Consider the following 24,156-nt stretch of genomic DNA (forward strand, 5'->3'; position numbering starts at 1 on the left):
TAGTAATATATGTACTTTATTAAAGCATTAATATCTAGTGGCAAGAAAAGTGAGATTTTTGAGATTCCTTCACTAAACAAAATGTTGCGATAGCATCTATAACTTCTGTTGGTGGAAAAGTCACAGATATTGACAATATTACTGTGATTTTTGTCTATACTGATAACCAAACCCAGTGCCGTTGAGCCGATTCTGACTCATAGCGACCCTACAGAACAGAGCAGAACTGCCCCACAGAGTTTCCAAGGAGCGCCTGGCAGATTTGAACTGCCGACCCTTTGGTTAGCAGCTGTAGCACTTAACCACTACGCCACCAGTGTTTCCCTGATAATCAAAGGAAATAAGTAAATTTCAGTTAAAGGTTAAAATAAAGTTTGTAATCTTTTCCCATCAGGTTCAAAAAGAACCCTTTTGGACTCGTTGTAATGGAATTTTACCGATAGTGGTCTATGATTAAAAACTGGATCACCTACCTATCCCACTTGGATCCACAATCAACACCCACGGAAGCAGAAGTCAGGAAATCAAAAGATGCACTGCACTGGGCAAATCTGCTGCAAAGGACCTCTTTAAAGTGTTGAAAAGCAAAGATGTCACCTTGAAGACTAAGGTGCGCCTGACCCAAGCCACGGTATTTTCAGTTGCTTCATATGCATACGAAAGCTGGACAATGAATAAGAAGACCGAAGAAGGTTTGACACCTCTGAACTGTGGTGTTGACAAAGAATATTGAATATACCATGAACTGCCAAAACAACGATCAAATCTGTCTTGGAAGAAGTACAACCAGAGTGCTCCTCAGAAGCAAGGATGGCAAGACTGCATCCAGGATCAGTCCCTGGGGAAGGACATCATGCTTAGTAGAGGGTCAGAGGAAAAGAGGAAGACCCTCAACGAGATGGACTGACACAGTGGCTGCAGCAATGTGCTCAAGTGTAATGATTGTGAGCATGGCGCAGGACCAGGCAGGGTTTTGCTCTGTGGCACATAAGGTCACTATGACTGACTACACAATGGCACCTAACAACAACAACAACAACCTGTCCCAAGAATCATAAACAGCAAACCTCTGCATCCAAGCAAATTTTCTACTTGATAAAACTTCATAACACAGGCTGAAAGAAGTTTTAGTAAGCAAATTAATATCAATACACACCTTTGGTATGCTGCATTCCGCTAAAATACATTTTAACCAAAAATAAATTTTTTTAGTTTCAATAATATTGTTCAATAATTCTGAATAACATCTGGCTATTTCTGAAAATCAAACCCATACCGAAAATATAAAGATATGCTATCGCTCAACTTTTCTTGACAGGCTTTTAAGAAGATAGTGTGCTAGACATTGGGAGTCTCAAGGTAAGGTATGAATGATCTCTGCTCTCATGAGAATCATAATCCAATAAAGAACTTAAATTCAAAATAGTGTGATAGCTGAGTCCCAAAACGTACTTTTGTAATATCACTGGAATGTTACAGATCTTACCAGAACTTATTTAATCAAAGCGTATTTTCGTGACTTTAACTTACTTCCAATTAAAGTCTTCTTTAAGTAATAGAAAAAATTTAATAATTTGGAAATACTCCTGTCTTTTCCAAAAAGGTTTTCTCTTACCTAGAACTTGAACATATAATAGAGTACGAATAAATAAAAATAGTATTAAATTCCTAACGAATATATTTAATATTAAAAAAAACCCCATATAGTACTGGTAAACTCTATTCTAAGTTTTAAATTTTATCAAAGTTGTACACGCACAGAGTCTAGGTTGAAAACCATTTGTCTGAACCCTTGATATTTAAAGGGCAGCACAGATGGAAGCACTACAGACACTTCTAAACTACCTGAAAGACCAAATTACTAAGCTGAGGACTGTGCGGACCATGGTCTCAGGGAGCACCTAGCTTAACTGGCATGATATACTTTATAAAGAAAATGTTCCACATTCTACTTTGGTAAGTAGCACGTGGGGTCTTAAAGCTTGTAAGTAGCCATCTAAGATACTCCACTGGTCTCACCCCATCTGGAGCAAGGGAGAATGAAGAAAACCAAAGACATGAGGGAAAGATTAGTATAAATGACTGATGGACCACAGGTACTACAACCTCCACCAGACTGAGTCCAGCATAACTACACGGTGCCTGCGTATCACTACCGACTGCTCTGAGTGGGATCACGATAGAGGGTCTCGGGCAGAGCTGGAAAAAATGTAGAGCAAAATCCTAACTCACAAAAAAAAACCAGATTTAATGGTCTGACGGAGATTGAAGAAACCCTGAGAGTATAGCCCCCAAACACCCTTTCAGCTCAGTAACGAAGTCACTACTGAGGTTCACCCTTCAAAGGTTAGACAGGACCATAAAACAAAACGAGGCTAAAGGGGCACACCAGCCTGGGGCAAGGACAAGAAGGCAGAAGGTGACAAGAAAGCTGGTAATAGTGAACCCAAGGTCAAGAAAGGGAAAATATTGACATATCATGGCGTTGTAACCAATGTCACAAAACATGTACTAACTGTTCAACAAGAAGCTAGTTTGTTCTATAAACCTCCATCTAAAGTACAATTAAAAGGCAGCATGGCCATATATAAAGTCCTTGATTCCCGCTACTTTCATTTTTTTTTTTTTTTTTTGGTTAAATGCTGCTCCTTTGTTGCCTTTTTTTGACTGTCGGCTTTGTAAAGTTTGATACTAGCCTAATTCTTTTGCTTTTGTAATTTATTTGTTCTCTTTGCCTAATGGCCTTGAGAATTTTTATCTTTGAAATGTAATAGTTTTACTAGGATTATGTCTTAGACTTGAACACCCTGGGTTAATATTCTCATGTATGAAGTATCAGGTGAGCCTTTTCAGTATATGAAGTCAGGTCCTTTCTCTATTCCTAGAAAGTTTTCCAGGATTCTAATTTTAAATACTCTGTTTCATTGCTTTATTTTTCTTCTGGCAATCCAATAAAATTTCCTTTCATTTCTACTACTTTCTTTCTGATCTTTTATGTTACTTTCATTCTCTTGGTTGCTTTCCAGTCTTTTTTCAATATCCCTTATTAAATTTTCATTTGAACATATTCCCTTATTTTTTAATTTTCTTCATTTCTGAGCTAATTTTCTCTTTTTCTTCCATTTCTTTCTTGAGTACAATTTGTTTTTTAATTCCTCTTTTTTTTTTTTTTGGTCCATTTCTGTTCTTAGCTGAAATTCTGATTCAAGGTGGTTTTCCGTATCCTCAAATGTGAACATATATCTAATTATGCTTGGAGTGCAGACTAACAGTTTTCTTCTGCTTCATGGTTTTTGGACAGAGAAGAATTTTCCTTAGTTGATTTGTGTGAAATTTTTTTCCTGATTTTATGCACTAATTCTCTATGAATTTTACTTTTTGTTTTTGTGGTACTAGGGCATTTTACAATATCCCCAGTTTAATGGAGCCCTTTTCTTGTGGTCTAGCACAGTCCAGATACTTGAGCAAAGTTTTTATATGTTTTGGAGGTAGGGAAAGGGTAGTGAGGCTCCTGATTCTGTGGTTCTCTTGTCTTGCACGTTCCCAAATTTTTTCCTTTACCACTCAATTTCCAAAGAATCCTCTTTCTTTCCTTTTTCTCTCCCATAAGTTATGTGTTTAGAAGACTGTCTTTAAATCACACCTGTTCAACAGCGTGTTCCTTTAAATGGCTGCCTGGCCATTTAAAGTATGGCTCATATTTTGAAATCCCTTTCCTGAAGTCCTGCTCTGATCTGTTGGATTACTTTTTTCATACTTTTAGATTAAGAAGGAATTTAATCCTTCTGGTAATCTCCAGCTCTCCCTTCATTAGCATTCCTCTTGTCTGTTTAGCAATCTTGGTTTATCTTTGCTCAACACAATGCCTTGTGGCAGAGGTGGGAACATGTAGGACCCCTATACTGTTCTGAAACTGCACTGAATCTGTTACTTTTCCCCTTTCTACTCACAGTTATTTTCCTATTCGGCATTATCTGCCTAGAAGTAATATCGAAGGTGCTGTCTGAGCAGACATTTTGTAGATACGAAGTTATCTGGTATCTTTTGGTGAGATTATGAGGGGCTACTTACCATACAACACCAGTGTCTTCAGTGACCAGGAAGCCTGTACAGTTTAAAATGTTAAACAGTTCAAGGTTTGATATGAAAAACAGCATTATCCCCTGCCCCACTTTCACTTCCCTCTCTCTGAAGGCAATCATTTTCACCTTTTACTTATTTTGGTTTTTGCTTTCATATCTTCAAACATTCATGAGAATCTGAATTGACAGCAATAGGTTTTTTTTTTTTTTGGTTTATCTTCAAATAACATAAATTACACCACTTCATTACCTTTCAGTGTCCCACAACAGAAAACAAAATTCTTGCTTTCTGTTCTCCTGCCTCCTCCTCTACACATGCACAGTCTGGCACATAGTAGAGAACACTGGTTGTTCAGTGGTGCAATTCTCGCCTTCCATGCAAAAGATCTGAGTTTAATTCCCAGCCAATGAAACTTAAGTACAACCCCCACCCGTCTGTCAGTGGAGGCTTGTGTGTTGTTATGGTTGCTAAATTCGGTGGAAGTTCCAGATTAAGACAGACTAGGAAGAAAGGCCTGGCAATCCAGTTTCATCAGTTAATGAAATCCCTATGGATCACAACGGTCTGATCCCATTGTGCATGGGGTTGCCATTTGGAGGCCAACTGGGAGACGGCTAACAACAACAGGCATCCAATGAATATTTTTTGTTGCTGACTCATTCCATTCTTCCAACATTGTAATTTTGGTTAAATTGATACTTAGTATTTGCAACATTATGACTAAGAAAATGTTATTCAAAGTTCAGCCATACTGTCAATTATGGTTTCTTTTTCTGCATTTTTAAAATTTCCCCTGGGGTTAATAACTATGTTATTTTTCTCCTCTGCTTCATTTTCTACCTATTAATCACTAATTTGCCTCAAACCTTTAACCAGTCTTCTAAATCTCTTAAGATATTTGATCATACCAGACATTCCATCAATTTCAACTTCAGGAAGAAGTCTCTACTACAGCCTATCTAAATTTGATGGCCTCTACATCTGGTAAACAGATATCATCCATCACATGATTTCTCTTCAGCAACATCCTAAAGATTCCCCTTCATCTCTCCTTTGCTGGAATTCCTATCTCCTATACCACTTTTCAAAGTGTGGTCACCATAATGATCTGGGAACTTGTGAGAAAGGCAAGTTCAAATGCCCCATCTCAGACCTCCTGAGTTAGAAATTCTGAGGGTGGGACACAGGAATCTGACTTAACAAGCCCTCCAGCTGATTCTGATGCACAACGAAGTTGGGAGAACCATCAGATTAATGGAAAATCTTTCACCTTGAAATGTTATTATGTGTGCTGTCAAGTTGATTCCAACTCATAGTGACCCTACAGGGCAGTAATCCCAGTTCCTGATGAATCCTGACACATGCTAGGATTTCCTAGGCCATAATCTTTTTTTTTTTTTTAAATAATTTTTATTATGCTTTAAGTGAGAGTCCACAAATCAAGTCAGTCTCTCACACAAAAACCCACGTACACCTTGTTACACACTCCCAATTACTCTCCCTCTAATGAGACAGCCTGCTCTCTCCCTCCACTCTCTCTTTTCGTGTCCATTTCACCAGATTCTAACCCCCTCCACCCTCTCATCTCCCCTCCAGGCAGGAGATGCCACCATAGTCTCAAGTGTCCACCTGATCCAAGAAGCTCACTTCTTACCAGCATCCCTCTCCGACCCATTGTCCAGTCCAATCCATGTCTGAAGAGTTGGCTTCGGGAATGGCTCCTGTTCTGGGCCAACAGAAGGTCTGGGGGCCATGACCACCGGGGTCCTTCTAGTCTCAGTCAGACCATTAAGTCTGGTCTTATGAGAATTTGGAGTCTGCAACCCACTGCTCTCCTGCTCCCTCAAGGGCTCTTCTGTTGTGTTCCCTGTCAGGGCAGTCATCGGTTGTAGCCGGGCACCACCTAGTTCTTCTGGTCTCAGGATAATGTAGTCGCTGGTTCATGTGGCCCTTTCTATCTCTTGGGCTTGTAATCACCTTGTGTCCTTGGTGTTCTTCATTCTCCTTTGATCCAGGGGGGCTGAGACCCATTCCTAGGCCGTAATCTTTATGGGAGCATATCACCATGTCTTTTCTCCTGCAGAGTAGCTGATGGGTTCTACCTCTACGTTTGCAGCTGAACACGTTAACCATTGTACCACCAGAGTTTCTTATAGTAGGTTCTCCATGTATAGTTATTTCCCTTTACTCTTTCCTTGTCTTAGAATTGTGGGAGAAAACGGTAGAATATAACATATTGTACTTGCCCTTGAAAACTATGTATTCTTGAAGGGAAAAAAAGTATGTATACAAAAAGATTAAATATTCAGTGTAAGGTAATATTTAGTTAGGCCATAAGGAGATCATTGTGATGATGAAAGGTGGTAACATACAAAATAGCTAGCACAATGCTTAGGACATAATACTTGCTCAGTCTATGTTTTTTAAAAATATGTATTTAAGACAAAAAGGTTTAGGAGGGGATATAAAGTGATTCACTGAAAAGTTGTGGTTTAGGTTGGTCCTAGAAGGAAAGACAGGCTCTTGATAGTGGAGGAAGGAAAGTTTTCCAGATAATGGGAAATTTGAGTGAGACATGCAGCTAGGTTGGTGATGAGGATGTTCATCTGTTCTCCTTATAACTATTCCCATTATTGAGTCAATCACAGTATTCGACAGTTTCCCAAGGTCTGAACTTTTTACATTCATTGTCCATTGGGACTGCCAGCACCAACAGCACAACTAAGAGCAATTTCTCTGCCTTTCTGTATAATGACTCGATTGATTTAAATGTCGGAGCTACTATCAAAGTTCAGAGAGTAGGCAGTTAAGAAAATGACAAGGAACAAAACACTAGGCATGCTCATTCTTTATTTGAGCAGTTATTTTTCTTGCTTTAGGACAGTGGTTCCCAAACTTTAGCACATATCAGATCACCAAAGGGGCCTCTTAACACAGACCGCTGGGCTTTTTATGGAGATGGAGGTCAAGTAGATGCATCTCTATCTGGCTGAATTTCCTAATTAAAAAAAAAAAAAAAATGAAACCACTTGAAGTTTTTTACAATGGGGGAAAACCTCATTTTAGGAAATTGGGTTTCAAGGCCAAGTTTTCAGAAATTACTCTCCACGCCCACCTCTTACCCTTAGGACACTATCACTTTAGAGAGCATCTTAACTTCTGGATGAGCTTCCATTGGTCAAGGCTTCTCCATCTCTTGGTTTCCAGAAACAATTAGTAAAAGTGATTTTTTTTTTTTTTTAAAAGAGATGAATCCTCACTAGTGGGCAAATATATCTTTAAAAGAAAATAATTGTTGTATGTAATACATACTCTAACTTGGGAAACAAAAGGCTATTTTAGCCATCTTTATCATTCCTGGTTTTCTTCCTTCCATTACGAAATGACAGATGTCAAGCCTACATAGCACTTGCTCCAAGGAAGAAGCTTAACAGTAACCCCAGCTCCTAGTGAATCCACTTTATGATGAGTTATCAGCAGGCAATTTTACATGTAAAGCTTTTGTCTTGGTTATCTAGTGCTGCTATAACAGAAATACCACAAGCATATGGCTTTAACAAAGAGAAGTTTATTCTCTCACATCTAGGAGGCCAGAAGTCTGAATTCAGGATGCTAACTCTAGTGGAAGGCTTTCTCTCTCTGTGGGCTCTGGTGGAAGGTCCTTGTAATCAATCTTTCCCTGGTGAAGGAGCTTCTCAGTGCAGGGACCCTGGGTCCAAAGGATGCACTATACTCCCGGTGTTTCTTTCTTGGTGGTATAAGGTCCTCATGTCTCTCTGCTTGCTTTTCTCACCTGATTGTTTCACTGCTTGTACGGAGAAATGGCCAGATGTACGATTATCTGCTGATTTATGGGCTGTGGCCCATGGTTTGGCTGGATGGTCAGGGACTTGGAAGGGACATGATCGGAAAATTGGAGACAAGGATTTATGCCGAAGAGGTATGTGGATAGGCCTCTCTGAACGGGCCAAGGAAGTGAAGATATTTGTGTCTCATGTGAATACTCACCAAAGGGTGAACTCAGCAGAGGATAATTTTAAAAATCCAGTGGATAGGATGACGTGTTCTGTGGAAACCAGTCGTCCTCTTTACCCAGCTACTCCTGTCATTCATTGCTCAATGTGCTCATGAATAAAGTGGCCATGGTGGCAGGGATGGAGGTTATGCATGGGCTCAGCAACATGGAGTTCCACTCACCAAGGTTGACCTTGCTACAGCCACTGCTGAGTGCCCAATCTGCCAGCAGAGTCCAACACTGAGTACCTGATATGGCACTATCCTTCGAAGTGATCAGTCAGCAACCTGCTGGCAAGTCGATTACACTAGACCACTGCCATCATAGAAAGGGCAACGTTTTCTCCTTACTGGAACAGACACTTACCCTGGGTATGGATATGCCTTCCCTGCATGCAACGCTTCTGCCAAAACTACCATTCATGGACTTACAGAATGCCTTATTCACTGTCATGGTATCCCACACAACACTGCCTTGGATCAAGGGACTCACTTTACAACAAATGAAGTGACCCATGCTCACGGAATTCACTGGTCTTACCATGTTCTCCAACATCCTGAAGCAGCTGGCTTGACAGAACAATGGAATGGTCTTCTAAAGATACAATTATGGCGCCAGCTAGGTGGCAATACCTTGCAGGGTTGGGGCAACGCTCTCCAGGAGGCTGTACATGCTCTAAACCAGCTTCCAATATATGGTGCTCTATCTCTCATAGCCAGGATTCATGGGTCCAGGAATCAAGGGGTGGAAATGGGAGTGGCACCACTCACCATGACCCCTAGCAACACACTCCAAGATTTTTGCTTCCTGTTCCCGCAACCTTATGCTCTGCAGGTCTAGTGGTCTTAGTTCCAAAGGGAGGAATGCTCCCACCTGGAGACACATCACTGATTCCACTGAACTGGAAGCTAAGAATACCACCTGGCCACTTTGGGCTCCTTATGCCTCTGGATCAACAGGCAAAGAAGGGAGTTACCATACTGGCTGGTATGATTGATTCTGATTACCAAGAGGAAATCGGATTGATATTACATAATGGAAGTAAAAAAAGAGTATGTCTGGAATGCAGGAGATCCCTTAGGGCATGTCTCAGTACTACCATGCCTTGTGATTACAGTCAATGGAAAGCTACACCAGCCCAATTCCGACATGACTACTAATGGCCAGACCCTTCAGAAAAGAAGGCTTGGGTCATCCCACCAGGCAAAAAACCACGACCAGCTGAGGTGCTTGCTGAGGGCAAAGGGAATACAGAATGGGTAGTGAAAGAATGTAGTTCTAAACACCAGTTATGACCACGTGACCAGTTATAGAAATGAGGACTGTAATTGTTAGGAGTATTTCTGCTTTGTATGTGTGCATCAGATATTTTTGTTTTCTTCACTTATAAAATATAAGATGTAAACAGCACTAATACATTTTTGGTTGTACATGTGTTTGTTGTATCATGTTAGGCCCAAGTATGACTTTATAATTGTATTTATTCAGGGATGATGTATGATTTAAAGAGATGGACACAGGTGACAAGTTGACAAGGGGTGGACTGCAATGGTTAAGACTGTGTGTCAATTTGCTGGGGCCGTGATTCTCAGTGCTTTGGCAGTTGTTTGTTTAATGTTGTGATCACTTCTCTACTCAGATTTGATATGTGATCACCCCGATGATGGGATTTGCTACGAATATCCAATCAGTTGAAAGGAGTTTCCTTGGGCATGTGGCCTGCATCAAACATAAGTGGACGTTCTGGCAAGGCTCGGGGGCTTTTTGCTCATGCTGGATCCTGCAGCTAGCCCCTGTTCATTTGACCTCCAGTTTTTAGGACTTGAGCTAGCAGCTTACCTACGGTCTTGCCTGCTGATCTTGGATTCATCAATCTTCACAACCTGTGAGCAAGAGCCCTGCTCTCTGATCCTGCCAATCCTGGGTTCCACAGGCCCTGCGGCTACATGAGTCAGGAGAAGCCTCTATCCTGACCCACAAACTTGGGACTTTCCAGCATCTACAACCATGTGAGTCATTTCCTTGATATAAATCTCTTTCTCTCTATATATTTATATGCTTTACTGGTTTTACTTCTCTACAGAACCCAGCCTAAGTCAGCTCTGTCACTTTAATTAAATAACACTGTGCCACTGTAGACCCAAACTAGAAAATTAAAATTGAAAAATAGTAAAAGATGTTGCCTCTGCACAGCTAACCTAAAAATAAAATGAATGAATAGTAACAGTGTTAGGTATTTTGCAAATTATGCTAGAGAACAACCTAAGAACTCAGTGGCAAAAAGACTGCACAGCGTACAATCAAATGTCTTAAATGTAACTGATTTTCCACCGACAGTGACAAAAATCTACCTGTTAGGTTGGGAGAAAACACATGTCAAACACACATCTAATAACAGTTATTGTAACCAGAATATATAAAGAACTCTCACAACCCGATATTAAGAAGACAAAAGATTTGAAGTCACATATGACCAAAAAAGAGATACAGTTAAAAAGCACGTGAAAATACATTCAACATCATTAGTTATCAGAGAAATACAAATTAAAACCACAATGAGACACCACTATACAGCTACTAGAATGGATAAAATTGAAAATAAAACAAAAACCTGACAATACTAAGTGCTGACAAAAATGGGGAGCAACTGGAGTTCTTATAACATTGCTGGTGGGAACGCCACTCTGAAAAATAGTTTGGCAGTTTCAACTCATAGAGACCCTATAGGGCACAGTGTAACTGCCTCATAGGGTTTCCAAGGAGCAGCTGGCAGGTTCTTAACTCACTTAACCACTGTGCTACCAGGGCACCATGCTTATACGACCTAGCAATTCCAGTCCTAGGTATCTACCCGAGAAAAGTAAAAATGTTGTTCAAAGACCTGTACATGGAGGTTTATAACAGACTTATTTATAATAGCCAAAAAACTGGAAATAGCTCATTCCATCAACTAGTACATGGATAAACAAACATCCATATGATGAAAGAGTACTCAGCAATAAAAAGGAATAAATTCAGGATTCATACAACAATGATAACTCAATAAAGCATTATGCTAAGTAAAAAGGCAGGCACAAAAAGCTACATACTGTATGATTGCATTCATATAACATACTAGAAAAGGCAAAACTAAAGAAACAGTTGTTGCCAGGGGCTGAGAATGGGGGAGGGAACTGACTACAAAGGGACAAGAGAGAACTTTCAGGGGTGATGGAAAGGTTCTATATCTGGATTGTGGTAGTGATTATACAACTGCATACCTTTTGTGAAAACTCTAACTGTACACTTAAAAAGGATTTTTACTGTAGATAGATCATACCCCAAAAACCTGATTTCATAAAAGACATAATTTGCCTTAAAAAAAAAAAAAAAAAGCGAAACAAAAAGAAAAGAAATAACGGTCTGACAGGAATATACAGAAAGCATATAAAGAGTTAACCGTAACTTTTTTTAAAGTTGTGAAATAGAACCACATGGTGGAAGAAAATTTCTTACAGGAAATGCATGAAAATCTGTTCTGTCACATATCCTGGCTCTATTGAGTCAACTGCTTCTTTGCCCCCCTTTAATGACACAGTTTGACAGCTTCTTCTATCCTTTCTTTTTCAACTGTAGATTTTTTTTTCCTAATACAAACATTTCACAAAGTAAACTTAAATACCTGAGTACCTACTATGTGCCAAGAACTGTACAAACTGCTTTTGTATGTTACTTCTTTTAATGAACGTAATCATCCTATAGTTAGATCTTTTCCTTCATCTTTAACCAGTTACAGAAGCTAAAGCTCAGAGGACTTTAATGATCTAGCTAGAAGTACCTTTGGCCATAAGAAGGAGCAGAGCCAAGACCTAACCCCAGGTTTGACTTCGGAGTCTGTGCATGATATTTTAAGCCCTTTGGAAATTAAGATACAGAATAAAATACTAAATAAAAAAATGATATATGTGAGGCTTAAAAGAAAATAAGCCTCTTGCTAACTAATTCAAGCTGGCAAATCTTGAAAATCATGTGTAGATCTTGTTTTAAAAAAACAAAAACACCTGAATGCTAAAATAGGTAACATATTTATTAGAGAGATTTAACAGAAGGCATTAATAGTAAACATCAAACTGTAAAGACCTGCTTTATAAATACTTAACAGACATGCTCCTGCAAGTTCTATACAAAATAAAATGCATCATATGTGCATTTCTCCTATGCTCAGTGACAAATGATAAAAATAACACCAGATGAGAATCAGCAGACTTGGGTTCCGGTCCTAACTCTAATACTTTGCAATTATATAACTTTCGGCAAGTTATTTTAACTCTCAGGCCCTACATTTCGTTTTTTATCTTTTCCTCTTCTATGACATCTTACGAAATACTTCAAATATTTCTTACTAAGGATCCATCTTACATTCGAGATATCTAAAGATAGAAAATATTACTCCCAAATGAAATGTTGAATAGATATTATCAGTTTTAAAGGCATAACTCTTACTAGTAGAATATTCTAATTCTTTTGAGAGCACATGAAAGGAATCCACTTAGAATTCACTGGTGAAGTCTCCTTAAATAAAAAGAATTACCAACTAGTTTCTTATCTAATACTTTTACTTGTGGTATGTATCTTCCTTTCTTTCCTTAGATTGTCACTAATACAGTTCAATACGGCAAAATTACACACGTGATAAAAGACTTACTTCTTGGGTTTCTCACTACTCTGGAGTTCTTTCTATAATGACTATTTGTGGTACTTCTGGTGGCATAGTGGTTAAGTGCTATGGCCGCTAACCAAAGGGTCGGCAGTTTGAATCTGCCAGGCGCTCCTTGGAAACTCTCTGGGGCAGTTCTACTCTGTCCTACAGGGTCGCTATGAGTCGGAATCGACTAGACGGCACTGGGTTTTAATCACCTTTAAGGAGCCCTGGTGGGTACAATGGTTAAGCCTTCAGCAGCTAATGGAAAGGTAAGTGGTTTGAACCCACCAGTGGCTCTGCTGGAAGACTGGCAATCTGTTCTGTAAAGATTACAGCCTAAGAAACCCTATGGGGCAGTTCTACTCTGACCTATAGTGCTGCTATGAGTCAGAATCAACTTGATGGCAGTGGGTTGTTTTTACTGTTGTTATTCTTCACTTGGCGCTTTTAAAATTTTTGTTTATTTTTATGCATTGCTTCAATTTTGAACACTTCCTTCTCTTGCTTTTACATCTCCATTGGCTTCTTTAATTTTGCCAAGATCTTCCAACTTCCCGTCTTCTAAGCCCAACTTATACAAGTGCTATTTGGCCTTAATTTTTTTTAATCTAGCAAGAAGCATTTTCATTATCTTTCAGTTTTCCTTCTGAAAATATTAAAACATGAAATTTGTGAATACATTTCCCTATAACCAAAACTGAACACCATCTAAATGTCCAAGAGTAGGGAAAGGAAAAATGAGTAAGTAACGGTACATCCATATAATGCAATAAAATGTAGCAGTTAATGTTCAAGATCTGTTAAAAGAAAGCAAGGTATCGAACCATGGATTTAGTATGATACTACTTGTGTAAATAAGTGAAGGATATAAACAAATAAATACTTGTCAAGACATGTTAATTTTTTGGAAGAAATACCAGAAATTTAACTTTGGTTACTTCTTGACTGCATGACTAATAATAGGAGAAGCACTTTAATGCCAAAAATTCTATTTTCTTACCATATACATCTGATTTTAAAACACAGTAACAATAAAAGAGTAGCTTAAGTGTTCCATAAGCATTTGCTTTGGAATTGAAGCAGTTACAACTAACATATATTCAATATCTACCATATGGCGGGTTTGGCACGGGGCTGGGCCTTAAGCAAGGTTGTGTTACATTAAGTTATAATTCAGCTATAACTGAAAAATCCAACTTTCTTTCTACAAAAATTTATTCTACATACAGGCAGCTCATTTTTTCCCACAGAGACAAAGGTTAAGAAGTACTGTTTTTCTTCTCATTCACTTACTCCCAAACTTTTCACATTAAAAATTATTTCCAGGTAACAAAATTCTCCCAGGAAATTCTTTCTCCCTTTAAAAAACTTTACCCAATTTATTATCACATGGCTAAAAAATGTGATTTTTGTGAATTAAGAATGACTCAATCATTAAACTAAGAGTCAATTTAACAATGAATTAGACACTATCAAAAAAAAGTAAGCTCAGGAACTAAGGTCCACCAAGGTCTAATGGACAGTAATGAATGATTACAGTAAAGCCACAACTCAAGTCCAAATTTCTTCATATATGAATATTATCAATTTCATTAAGGTGCTATCTGAACAAATTCAAGATTAATATTTATTATTTGCCTTCAGGGAAGAGGTGATACAGTTAATAATCCATATAAAAAAAATAGCAAGGGATTCTTATTTAGCAGAGAAGAATACTAGCATTATTATTTTTTAGTATTACTTTGTTATTTAGCTAAAGTATATAATCTATGTACAAGTTTCATCTGAGAAGTTCACAGAATTCAGTCATTTTTTTGTAATTTCCTTGAAATATGTAACATGAAGTTTGTGTACGCCACTGAGCAAGGAAAAGAAAGTTGAAGAGTTCAGAAACACAAATGCCTGTTTTTCCCGACCATCTGTTTCACTACATCTAAGACTAACTACCATTTAGATTCTGCCACTTCATTCATCTTTTTACCTTCTCTATCACATAATCCAGTGACTACTTCCACTAAATCCCTTGCCTAGCTCTCCTTCCAAAGCATTCAAGTTGTCTCACTTTCTCACCCATTTCTTTGACTATGTACTACTATGAGAATTCTGTATATAAATACAGCTATAACAATAATAATAAAAAACTACGATGAACAAACACATTTTCCTGAGCAGAAGCAACGTAAATGCTTACTACAAATATTTTTTTACCCAAATAAGCCGTGTGCTACTACTGTAGTCCATAATTCAAGACAGGATACCTGAATCTAACTTTATAAAAACCAGCATGGTCTCTAGGAATACTGCTGTTGTTAGGTCCGTCAAGTTGATTTCCACCCCGTGTGACAGGGCAGAACTGGCCCCATAGGGTTTTTTTTAGGCTGTAGTGTTTAGATCGTTTGGTTTTAGTGTTTAGAGGCACAGATCGCCAGGTTTTTCTCCTGCAGAGTGGCTGGGTAGGTTCAAACCAACCTTTTGGTTAGCAGCTGAGAGCTTAACCATTGTGCCACTAGGGCTCCTTCTAAAAATACTGCTACTTAATAAAGAAAAAGATAAAATTTCATTCCTATTCATTTTTACATTCATCACCAGCATATTATTTTCAAAGCATCAAACATCGTTAACTAATAAGCATCTGATAATGTGAAAAAAAAGGGGGGAAGAGGATGGACCAAGGGAAGACACTTCTTTAAAACTATCTCTAAAAATGCAGAGTAAGAGTTTCATTATCAACGCTTCCAAAAAATCCCCCCCTAAATTTTTCTAACTCAATGTTCAACTAGCCTCTCAAGTACTTACCTGTTTTTTGTTTTCAAACTTTGAATATACGAGGGCAGAATATATAAAAATGATGTAAAAATGCTGTAAGATTTTCCTTAAATGTATAACATAAAAATATGGGATTTAGCTATTAACAAATCCAAAGTACATATTTTACTTTTATAAGCAATATGGATTCTATCATAAGCAATTTTGACTTCTCTTTGAATGCATCAGTAAAATGTATGATTTTTTTAAGTTTTAGTATATCCATTTTTAGATTATAGCTATAATAGCTCCCTTAACTGACCTCCATTTCTCATTTAACTGGCCTGCCTAAGCCAAGATTCTTTTCGCCCTTTGTAAATATGCTTAACGCACTTTCAGCTGATATGCATTATTTTTTACAATAATAAGGTACTTCTTATTCCACTAGTTGAGTTATATGCTTAACAAAAGTCAGCTGCTTGCTCCCAAACCTGTTTATGCCAGTTATACTTGTTGTAATCCTTACATATTTTAATTAAATATTGTATAAGTCTACAAGATATGAGTACAAAAAGAGTTGTTTCTATGTAAACTAAGTAAATTGACCCAATAAAGGTGAGTCATTTCTGTAAAAGAGATTGAATTAGACAAAAGTGAGACAACTGTAAAATATTAGGGACAAATCGTAAACACACATACACACAAAATAGGGCCTATACTAAAGGTTTTTCTAAAAACACCTTTAAGCTTTTGTTCCATTTTAGAGAAATGAGAGATCATACATTAGAGATATAGCTTACACAAGAACAAGTTCTCTCAATTTCACATTCAAAGAGATGGCATTTGCTCTACAACAAAGATTTGGCAAATAAATACACATTTATATAGTTTCAGTTAAAACAAAAAATTATTAGTTATATATGTTTTATTTTTATGATTTTTCTGCTTTAATGTTTTCAATAAACTGCCAAGTAACTGTCCCAATCCCACCATATATGAAAGCTTCTAACATCTTTTTTTCTGAAGTCCTTAAACTAATTTCACATACCAACTGGAAAAATACTACACATCTATACAAAATAACAGTATGTAGTAAAAAGTACTCCAAAACAACTATGGAAAACGGTATTAGAATATATGCTCCCCAGGGCATGACTCTATTTTGTTCACAGATATATCCCAAGCACCTAAAACAGTGCCTGGTGTATAGCTGATACTCAATAAATATTTGTTGAATGAAGGAGAATAGCAACTTACCGTGATGACAGCCTTGCTAAGACAGATGGATCCCCTGCAGCCATACTCTGTTTCATCTTCAGATTTGTAATAACTCAGAGTGTTATTTTTCAAAACTACCCAACGATCCTGCCACCCATGAATGTAGTTTGTCCACTGGGGGCAGGTGGTTGAGGGGAGAGAAGAAAACAAAAACAAGTTAGTATCTGAGAAATCCAAACTTTCTGAAACAGCAATCTAATTTTAAAACTAAAATCTGAAAAGTCCTAACTTAACTATGCACATAAGCAATAAAAATGATTATAAAACTTAAAAGTTGAGATTTTCTAGACTATAATGATTTGGGTATTTTTACAAAATTCTAAATAAAATAAATAATTAATAAAAGATAGTATCTTTGTAATATCTGAGGAATGAAACTCAAACAGGATCCTGGTTAAAAATTCTGCGTTGTTCTTTGTGTTTGCATCCTCCCCTCCTCACCACCTTCATTACGCTTAAATTGTTTTGACCCCTGCCATAATTAACATATTCAACAGAAAAATTAGTGCAGTTATACAGTTTCTCATTCTCATACACTAAGTACTGTATGAAGCCTTCTACCAATCATTGCCAAAATTTCATTTTTGTTTTAAGTTATTCCCAAATGCAAATTTATGATGGCCATAACTAGAAAGTAAAAATACTAGATCGTTAATCTTTAATAACTACATTGACTTCAATTTTTCCTTTCAAAACTCAATATCATATTTAAAATAGTTAATTCATTTTCCATGTTTTTTTGAAGATATATTTTTCTAAACCAAGAGTAATAATACAAACACAAAATTGGTTTTCAAAAACACACCTGGATTCTCTCCAGAATTTAAAAATGGTTTCTGTGTTGCTGAAGTCTTGCTGCACACTGACAATTACAACAATCAATAAATTGGCAAAGGCAGAAACGTAACCTCTATGGGGATACTTGATTTTGCATATTTTCATGCTCTGTGGGTTTTGAGTACAGATAATTCAAAAACTATCTGCAGGACCTAAAATGGATTGTTAAAATATACAACACTGTCTCTGGCTTTTTACCCATTGAGAAAATCTTTATTTTCCTAGTCCCTAATCCAGTCTGAGATTGGTTCAGCTCCTGAATTTTCTAAACCCCATCATTACAACCCTTCTCTTGAGAGCTCACTCTTGCTGACCATTTAACTCATTCTTTTCTAAGGGTTGTCTAATCATTTTCTTTATTTCTAACTGCCTGTGACTTACCACCACACGGACACCTACTTGGCATAAAGATGGTTACACAGAAAACTGAATTCATCTCCTCCCATAAGGTACACTTCCTCTGTATGATCCTATGGCTATAGTGCTACTCCTGCAGTCATTCAAACTCAAATCTGGCTCAGGGTTAGTGTATTGTATAGACAGAGTAATGGGTACAGGATTAGGCTGACTCAACTACTTTATTAGTCATGTGAGAAGCTTTAACACATTACTTAGGCTTCTGAGCTTCAGTTTCCTAGTCTGTTATTAGAGCGCTGAATAAAATAATGACTTTGCCTAGCATATTCATAAGAGATACTCAATACCTGACTGTTCTTTCTCAATCTGTACAACTATCACCAAATCCTATTCATCTTTCTTTCACATTAAACTCTTAAATTTGCCTCCTTTTCTCTATTTTCAATGAATTCATTAAAATTATTAAGTACTTAGATTCCTGAGAAGGCCTAATGACCTCTAGTATCTTCTGTTTTTTATTTCATAACTTACATAATCTTATTTACTTTATTAATCATATTTACTTATTTTACATATTCATCTTTATTTATCTCCGGCTCCAAAATTTATATTAATGGCTCCCCATTGCCTACCATACAAACGGTTTAAGACTAGCATTCAAGACTCCTACTTTTCTTCCAATTACTGCCTTTTCTTAGACCAGTAACTGTTGTGACTGTGGGCAAATTACTTAGCCTCTCTGTTTTGTTTCTTCATCAAAATCTACCTCTTACTATTGTTGTAAAGATTAAATAAGAATACAATGAGAACAGTGCCTGGCACACAGTATTTGTTCAGCTGGAGGCAGAGTTACGTACAGCTAACGAAGCTTAAATTTCAGGGTCACTCAGCAGAATAGGCATCTTCCAAAGTGACAGAAGGGATCCAAGCAACTGTGTATCCATAATTTTACATTAATTTCTTTATAAGCTTCAGGCCCTTCGCACAATAAATGTTAGCTCTACCATTTCGCCCGGAAGGCAGGTTTTCATCTTTACAGTCATAATGTTCCCCCATTATCCCCCATCTAAGAAATACAGATGGCAATACACTAAACACTGCAGGAGATTAAAAAATTCCTACCCCAATAGTCCAGTAAGCATAAAATCGCGAGAAAAAAATTATATTTACAGTAAAAGAAGCAAGTTACAATAAAAATGCTATGAGAGTTCAAAGGAAGATCTGGAATAGTTGGCAACATACGAAAAAACTTTACAGAAAGGTTAGTTTTTCGAGACAGGTAGAATTTCAGCCAACAGTTAGGTATAGAGAGAAAAAGAAGATAAGGTAAACCACAAAGGATGCAGAGAATTCAGGAGAAGCTGAATGAGACATATTCTATCCAGGCTTGTTTGCTCAACTCCCACTAAGGCATTAATCCTTTCTCAACCATGATCCATACTGATATTTGTTATGACCACCTACAATTATTGTCTACCCAGTATTTTTGGAACCTACAACACTTAAGCGATTCTACAGAAAATATGTGTCATAGGTACTTCCATGTATTTTAGATTACCACAAAGAAAAAGAACTTTGGACTGGTATATTTCTAATATATGTTTGCCTCCCCACCCTCTCCCATTCCAAACTCACTCCATTAAGGGCAGGGGAGAAGAAATAAAAATAAATTAGTATTAGGACTAAATAAGTAATGTACATAACATTACTCAATAGAAGGAAAAGAACAGATACTACCTGAGATGCAAAACAAAACTACAATGAGATACCATGTGGCACCCCTGCAAAAATGGCAATTATCAAAAAAAAAAAAAAACAGAAAACAAATGCTGGCAAGGTTGTGGGGAGACTGGAACTCTTATGCATTGCTGGTAGGACTGTAAAATGGTACAACCACTATAGAAAACAGTATGGCATTTCCTCAAAAAAGCTAGAAATAGAAACACCTTATGATTCAGCAATCCCACTCCTAGGTATGACACTAATAGACATATGCACACCTATGTTCAATGCAGAACTTTTCACAATAGCAAAATAATGGAAACAACCTAAGTCCCCATCAATGAATGAATGGACAAATTGTGGTACATACATGCAGTGGTATACTACACATTTTTATGAAAAAGTTTACAAAACATCTTGTGTCATGGATAAATCTGGAGGACATTATGCTGAGTGAAATCAGTCAAATCACAAAAAGACAAATCTTGTATGGTCCCACTATTGTAAAAAGTCATTAATAGATACACAAACAGAGAACAATGTTCTTTGATGGTTACCAGGGATGGGAGGAAGCAGAAAGAGGAACCACTTTCTAGATAGTAGACACCTGACATATTTGGTGATGGTAAAGGTAATACCAACTATGGATAAAGTCAACACAACTTGACCAAGGTAAATAAAGACACCAAGACGTACACAAGAAAAAGGGACAATTTCAGTAAATGCTATAACATACACAAATTTGCAACAACAGTAATAACAGCCAAAAAATATGCGTGTGGTTATGTAGTTAGAAATGTTATCTATATATGTGTGCAGGAAGGCACATGTGAGTAAATGCAGATGCATTTGTAGGCATACATATATACACATTTGTGTGTGCTACATATATACCCATACATACAACAAAGCACATAGGGTGCACAGTTTCGGAGGTTTCCTAGACATATCCGAACAACTTGCGGGATTGGCTTACTTGGTTAAAAAGCTTAGGATCATAGTCTTGGGGGACAGCTTAGTCAATTGGTATTAACATAGTTCATAATGTTCTACATCCTAGTTTGGTGAGTAGCATCTGAGGTCTCAAAAGCTTTCGAGCCGCTATCTAAGATACAACATCTAAGATATTGATTGGTCTCCATTCATATGGAGCAAAAGAGAATGAAAGAAACTAAAGGCTCAAAGAACAAGCCAGTACACAGGACTAACGGCCCACAGGAACCACAGCCTCTTCTAACATGAGACCAGAAGAAGTAGATGGTGTCTGGCTACCACTCACTACCTAGTGTTCTGACCAGGAATACAATAGAGGGTCCCAGATAGAAGAGAAAAATGTAAAATAAAATTCAGATTCTTAAAAAAGGCCAGACCTATTGGACAGATAGAGACTAGAGGAACCCCTGAGACTAATGCCCTAAAGACAGTCTTTGAACTTACAACTGAAGCTATCTACGAAGGTAACCCTTCAGCCAAATAATAGATTGGCTTAAAAAAAATAACAACATCACCTGTGAGTAAACAATTAACTATATGAGACCAAACGGTCAACAATTACCCAAAAGCAAAGATGAGAAGCCAAAGAGGAGAAGGGAAGCCAGATCAATGGAAACAAAACAAACTGAATTGAAATAATAAGAGTGCTCACACCTTGTGAAAACTGTAACCAATGTCACTGAACGATTTGCATAAAAATTGTTAAATGGGAACCTAATTTGCTTTGTCGACTTTCACCTAAAACACAATATTTTTTAAAAAAAACCGATATGAGTTCTAACTCTTGTTTAAATTACCAGGTGAATACAAAGGGCTCTAAATATATAAAATCTTTGCCGTTGAGTTGATTCCAACTCACAGCCACCCTATTGGACAGAGTAGAACTGTTCCACAGGGTTTCCAAGGAGCAGCTGGTGGATTCGAACTACTGACCTTTTGGTTAGCAGTCAAATGTTTAACCACTGCACCACCACGGCTCCTGTCAAAATATATAAGTACATTTGAATTTAAAAACATGTGCCATAATCAGCATATGTAATTAAGATAAAATACCCTTCATCAAAAAGCTTCCAAAAAACATTATATATAACCATAAGTTGTTAAATTTCAGGAAATTTTCCTTCATAGCTGTTTACGACAATTGCATTGAAACATATATTCTTATTAATTCCATATATGGAGCAACAGTAAAAACTGAAGCGATTCACTTTCCATAAAAACCAAAAACCAAACTTTTTGCGGTCGAGTGGATTCTGACTCATAGTGACCGCAAAGGACAGAGTAGAACTGCCCCATAAGTTTCCAAAGAGCGGCTGGTGGATTCAAACTGCCAACCTTCTGGTTAGGAGCTGACATCTTAACCACTGCACCATAACCCACTGCACCAGAGAAGAGGTCAAATACTACATTTCTATGCATTTAAATATCAAAGAGACAGTTTTTTTTTTTTTATAATGTATACTATATACAGTGAATATTCAAGAGCAAAAAAGTGACAATCAATAGATCAAAAGTACAACTTGTTTTGTAAAATACTTAACACCACCACAGCACTAATACGGCAGTGTGTTTCTCACATAATGAGAAAAAGTGATGAAATGGCCAGAACCATTTAGAAGCAAAGAACCCATTTCATAACTACTCCCACCTGAAAATGTATACAGGTACCTATTATGCACTGTGTTCAATACAGATTCCTTAGTTACAAGATATGTTTAATCTAAAGAAACCCTGGGGAGCTTCACTTTACTGAAAACCTTTCACTTGAATTTCAAGAATGATCACAGTACCAACACACAGCATAATTTTCTGCTGGACAAATAAGTTAACACTTGCAAGATTTTGCTCTTACATTCCTTTCCGAGGCCCTTTCTCACCAGCCTTCTAAAGACATTCTAATAGCCTAATATGAAACATTCCATAAATGAGGTCCGAATGCTTAGCCAAGTATGAATACTGGAAGCAGAGGGATTTCTTAATAGTCAGTGGCTGCACATGACCTAGTACCATATGATCAGATTGTTAAGGGACTGGCCCCAGCTCCCCTTCTCTGCAAGTTAACTGCAAGCTCCAGTCATTTCTAGAAGTTTAACAGGAAGGAAGAAGGAAGTAGAAAAGGCTACGTGAATCTTCCCATAGCAAACACTTAAAAAAAAAAAAAGGTACTATCAAAAAATCACACACTTTCTCTCTTAAAAAGGGCCTCATCCATTTTAACTCATTAATAGCCTTATAGTCCTAAAAATGATTATCTACTTTTCTAAAATTTTGAAAAGGGGATTAAAAAAAATACAGCAAAGTTAAGAGTGTCTTCCTTACCCCGGAACCCTGCCTACAAGAATATTTTATTAATAATTCTCTTCTTCCTGGGCCAAAGGTCGGTCTCCATTATAATTTTTTTTTTTTTTTGGTACTATCCCGTGTCAATTAAACAGTGCTTTCCTTTTTTTTTCCAGGACAAGGGTACCGGGCTAGGGAAGAACAGTATAGAAGTCCTCCTCATTCATATCTTTTACATCTAACGGGGCATATCTTGCCTACCACCTCAGATTTCAGCACTAAGCCGAGTTACTCCGGCATCTGCCTACACAGCCGCGTCCGCAGAGCCCCCAACCCGACTCTGCTCAGCATCTCCAGACTAAACTCGTTCGGGGGAGTCCTAATTACACCGCCCCCGTGCCGAGCTGTTCTAACGTCACCGTTGTCCAACTCGGATTCCTCCACCCGGGGCAGCTGCCGCCCTAGGTTCCGAGTCATGTTGCGCATCCCGCCTCCCAAATTGGAGCTCTGGCTTGCACACGGGTCCCCCAGTTCGCCGCTGAGCCTCTAGATAGCCAGGAAGGACAGTCCCTCGCAGCCCCCACCACACCCCTGCCGCGGGCACTCCTGCGGCAGGACTCAGCCCCCCACACCGACACATTCCGCAGCCCCCGCCCCGGGACGGTCCGTGCCGCCGGGCCAGCCGCACCCCAAGCCCTCAGCGGCTTGCCTCGCAGCAAGTGAGTCCGGGCTGCGGTCTCCCGGCCCCGCGGGTTGCTCACCTTGCTAAGGACCCCGCAGCGCTCCACAGGCGGCCCGGACTCCGTCTCCGGATCCTCCTCTGAGCCCGACGAGTTCCAGCTCTGGTTATCCGACATGGAGGCGCGACAGCCAACCAAGAGACTGGCCTCCGCTCCCTGAGGTGCGTCGGGGGAGGCACCCAGTCCCCGGGGTGAAGGGTCGGGGGATGGCGAAGGGAAGAGTGCCCGCTCGGACGCGGGGGGGAGCAGGAGTAAGGACGAAGTCCGCCCGCCGCGTCGCCGCCGCCGCCGCGCCTGACACCGAGCGGACCGGGGAAGGAGGACGAGCGGCGAAGGAAGCCTGCTCTTCCAGCCGTCAGCCGTCGCCGCCGTCGCCGTGACCCCTGCGTTGCGCCCGGTGCCGCCACCTGAACTCGATCCCCTGG

At 38.5% G+C, this 24,156-nt stretch overlaps 1 protein-coding gene across 4 annotated transcripts in view; it reads right to left on the reverse strand.

The window, feature by feature from the left end:
• CERT1 (ceramide transporter 1) overlaps positions 1-24,156 on the reverse strand; it is a 160,145-nt gene that overhangs the window by 135,521 nt on the left and 468 nt on the right. For 2 of the 4 annotated variants that reach the window (XM_064273233.1, XM_064273221.1), the window contains exons 1-2: positions 23,753-23,967; positions 16,782-16,916 (exon numbers count right to left, since the gene is read on the reverse strand). In XM_064273233.1, coding sequence (XP_064129303.1) covers positions 16,782-16,916; positions 23,753-23,848 — 231 coding nt within the window. In that variant the 5' untranslated portion in view covers positions 23,849-23,967. Of the gene's footprint in view, positions 1-16,781; positions 16,917-23,752; positions 24,153-24,156 lie in introns of those variants that run through there. The other 2 variants (XM_064273231.1, XM_064273224.1) reach the window with 2 other exon arrangements.

The sequence above is a fragment of the Loxodonta africana genome, chromosome 2, assembly GCF_030014295.1.
Source record: "Loxodonta africana isolate mLoxAfr1 chromosome 2, mLoxAfr1.hap2, whole genome shotgun sequence".
NCBI lineage: Eukaryota > Metazoa > Chordata > Mammalia > Proboscidea > Elephantidae > Loxodonta > Loxodonta africana.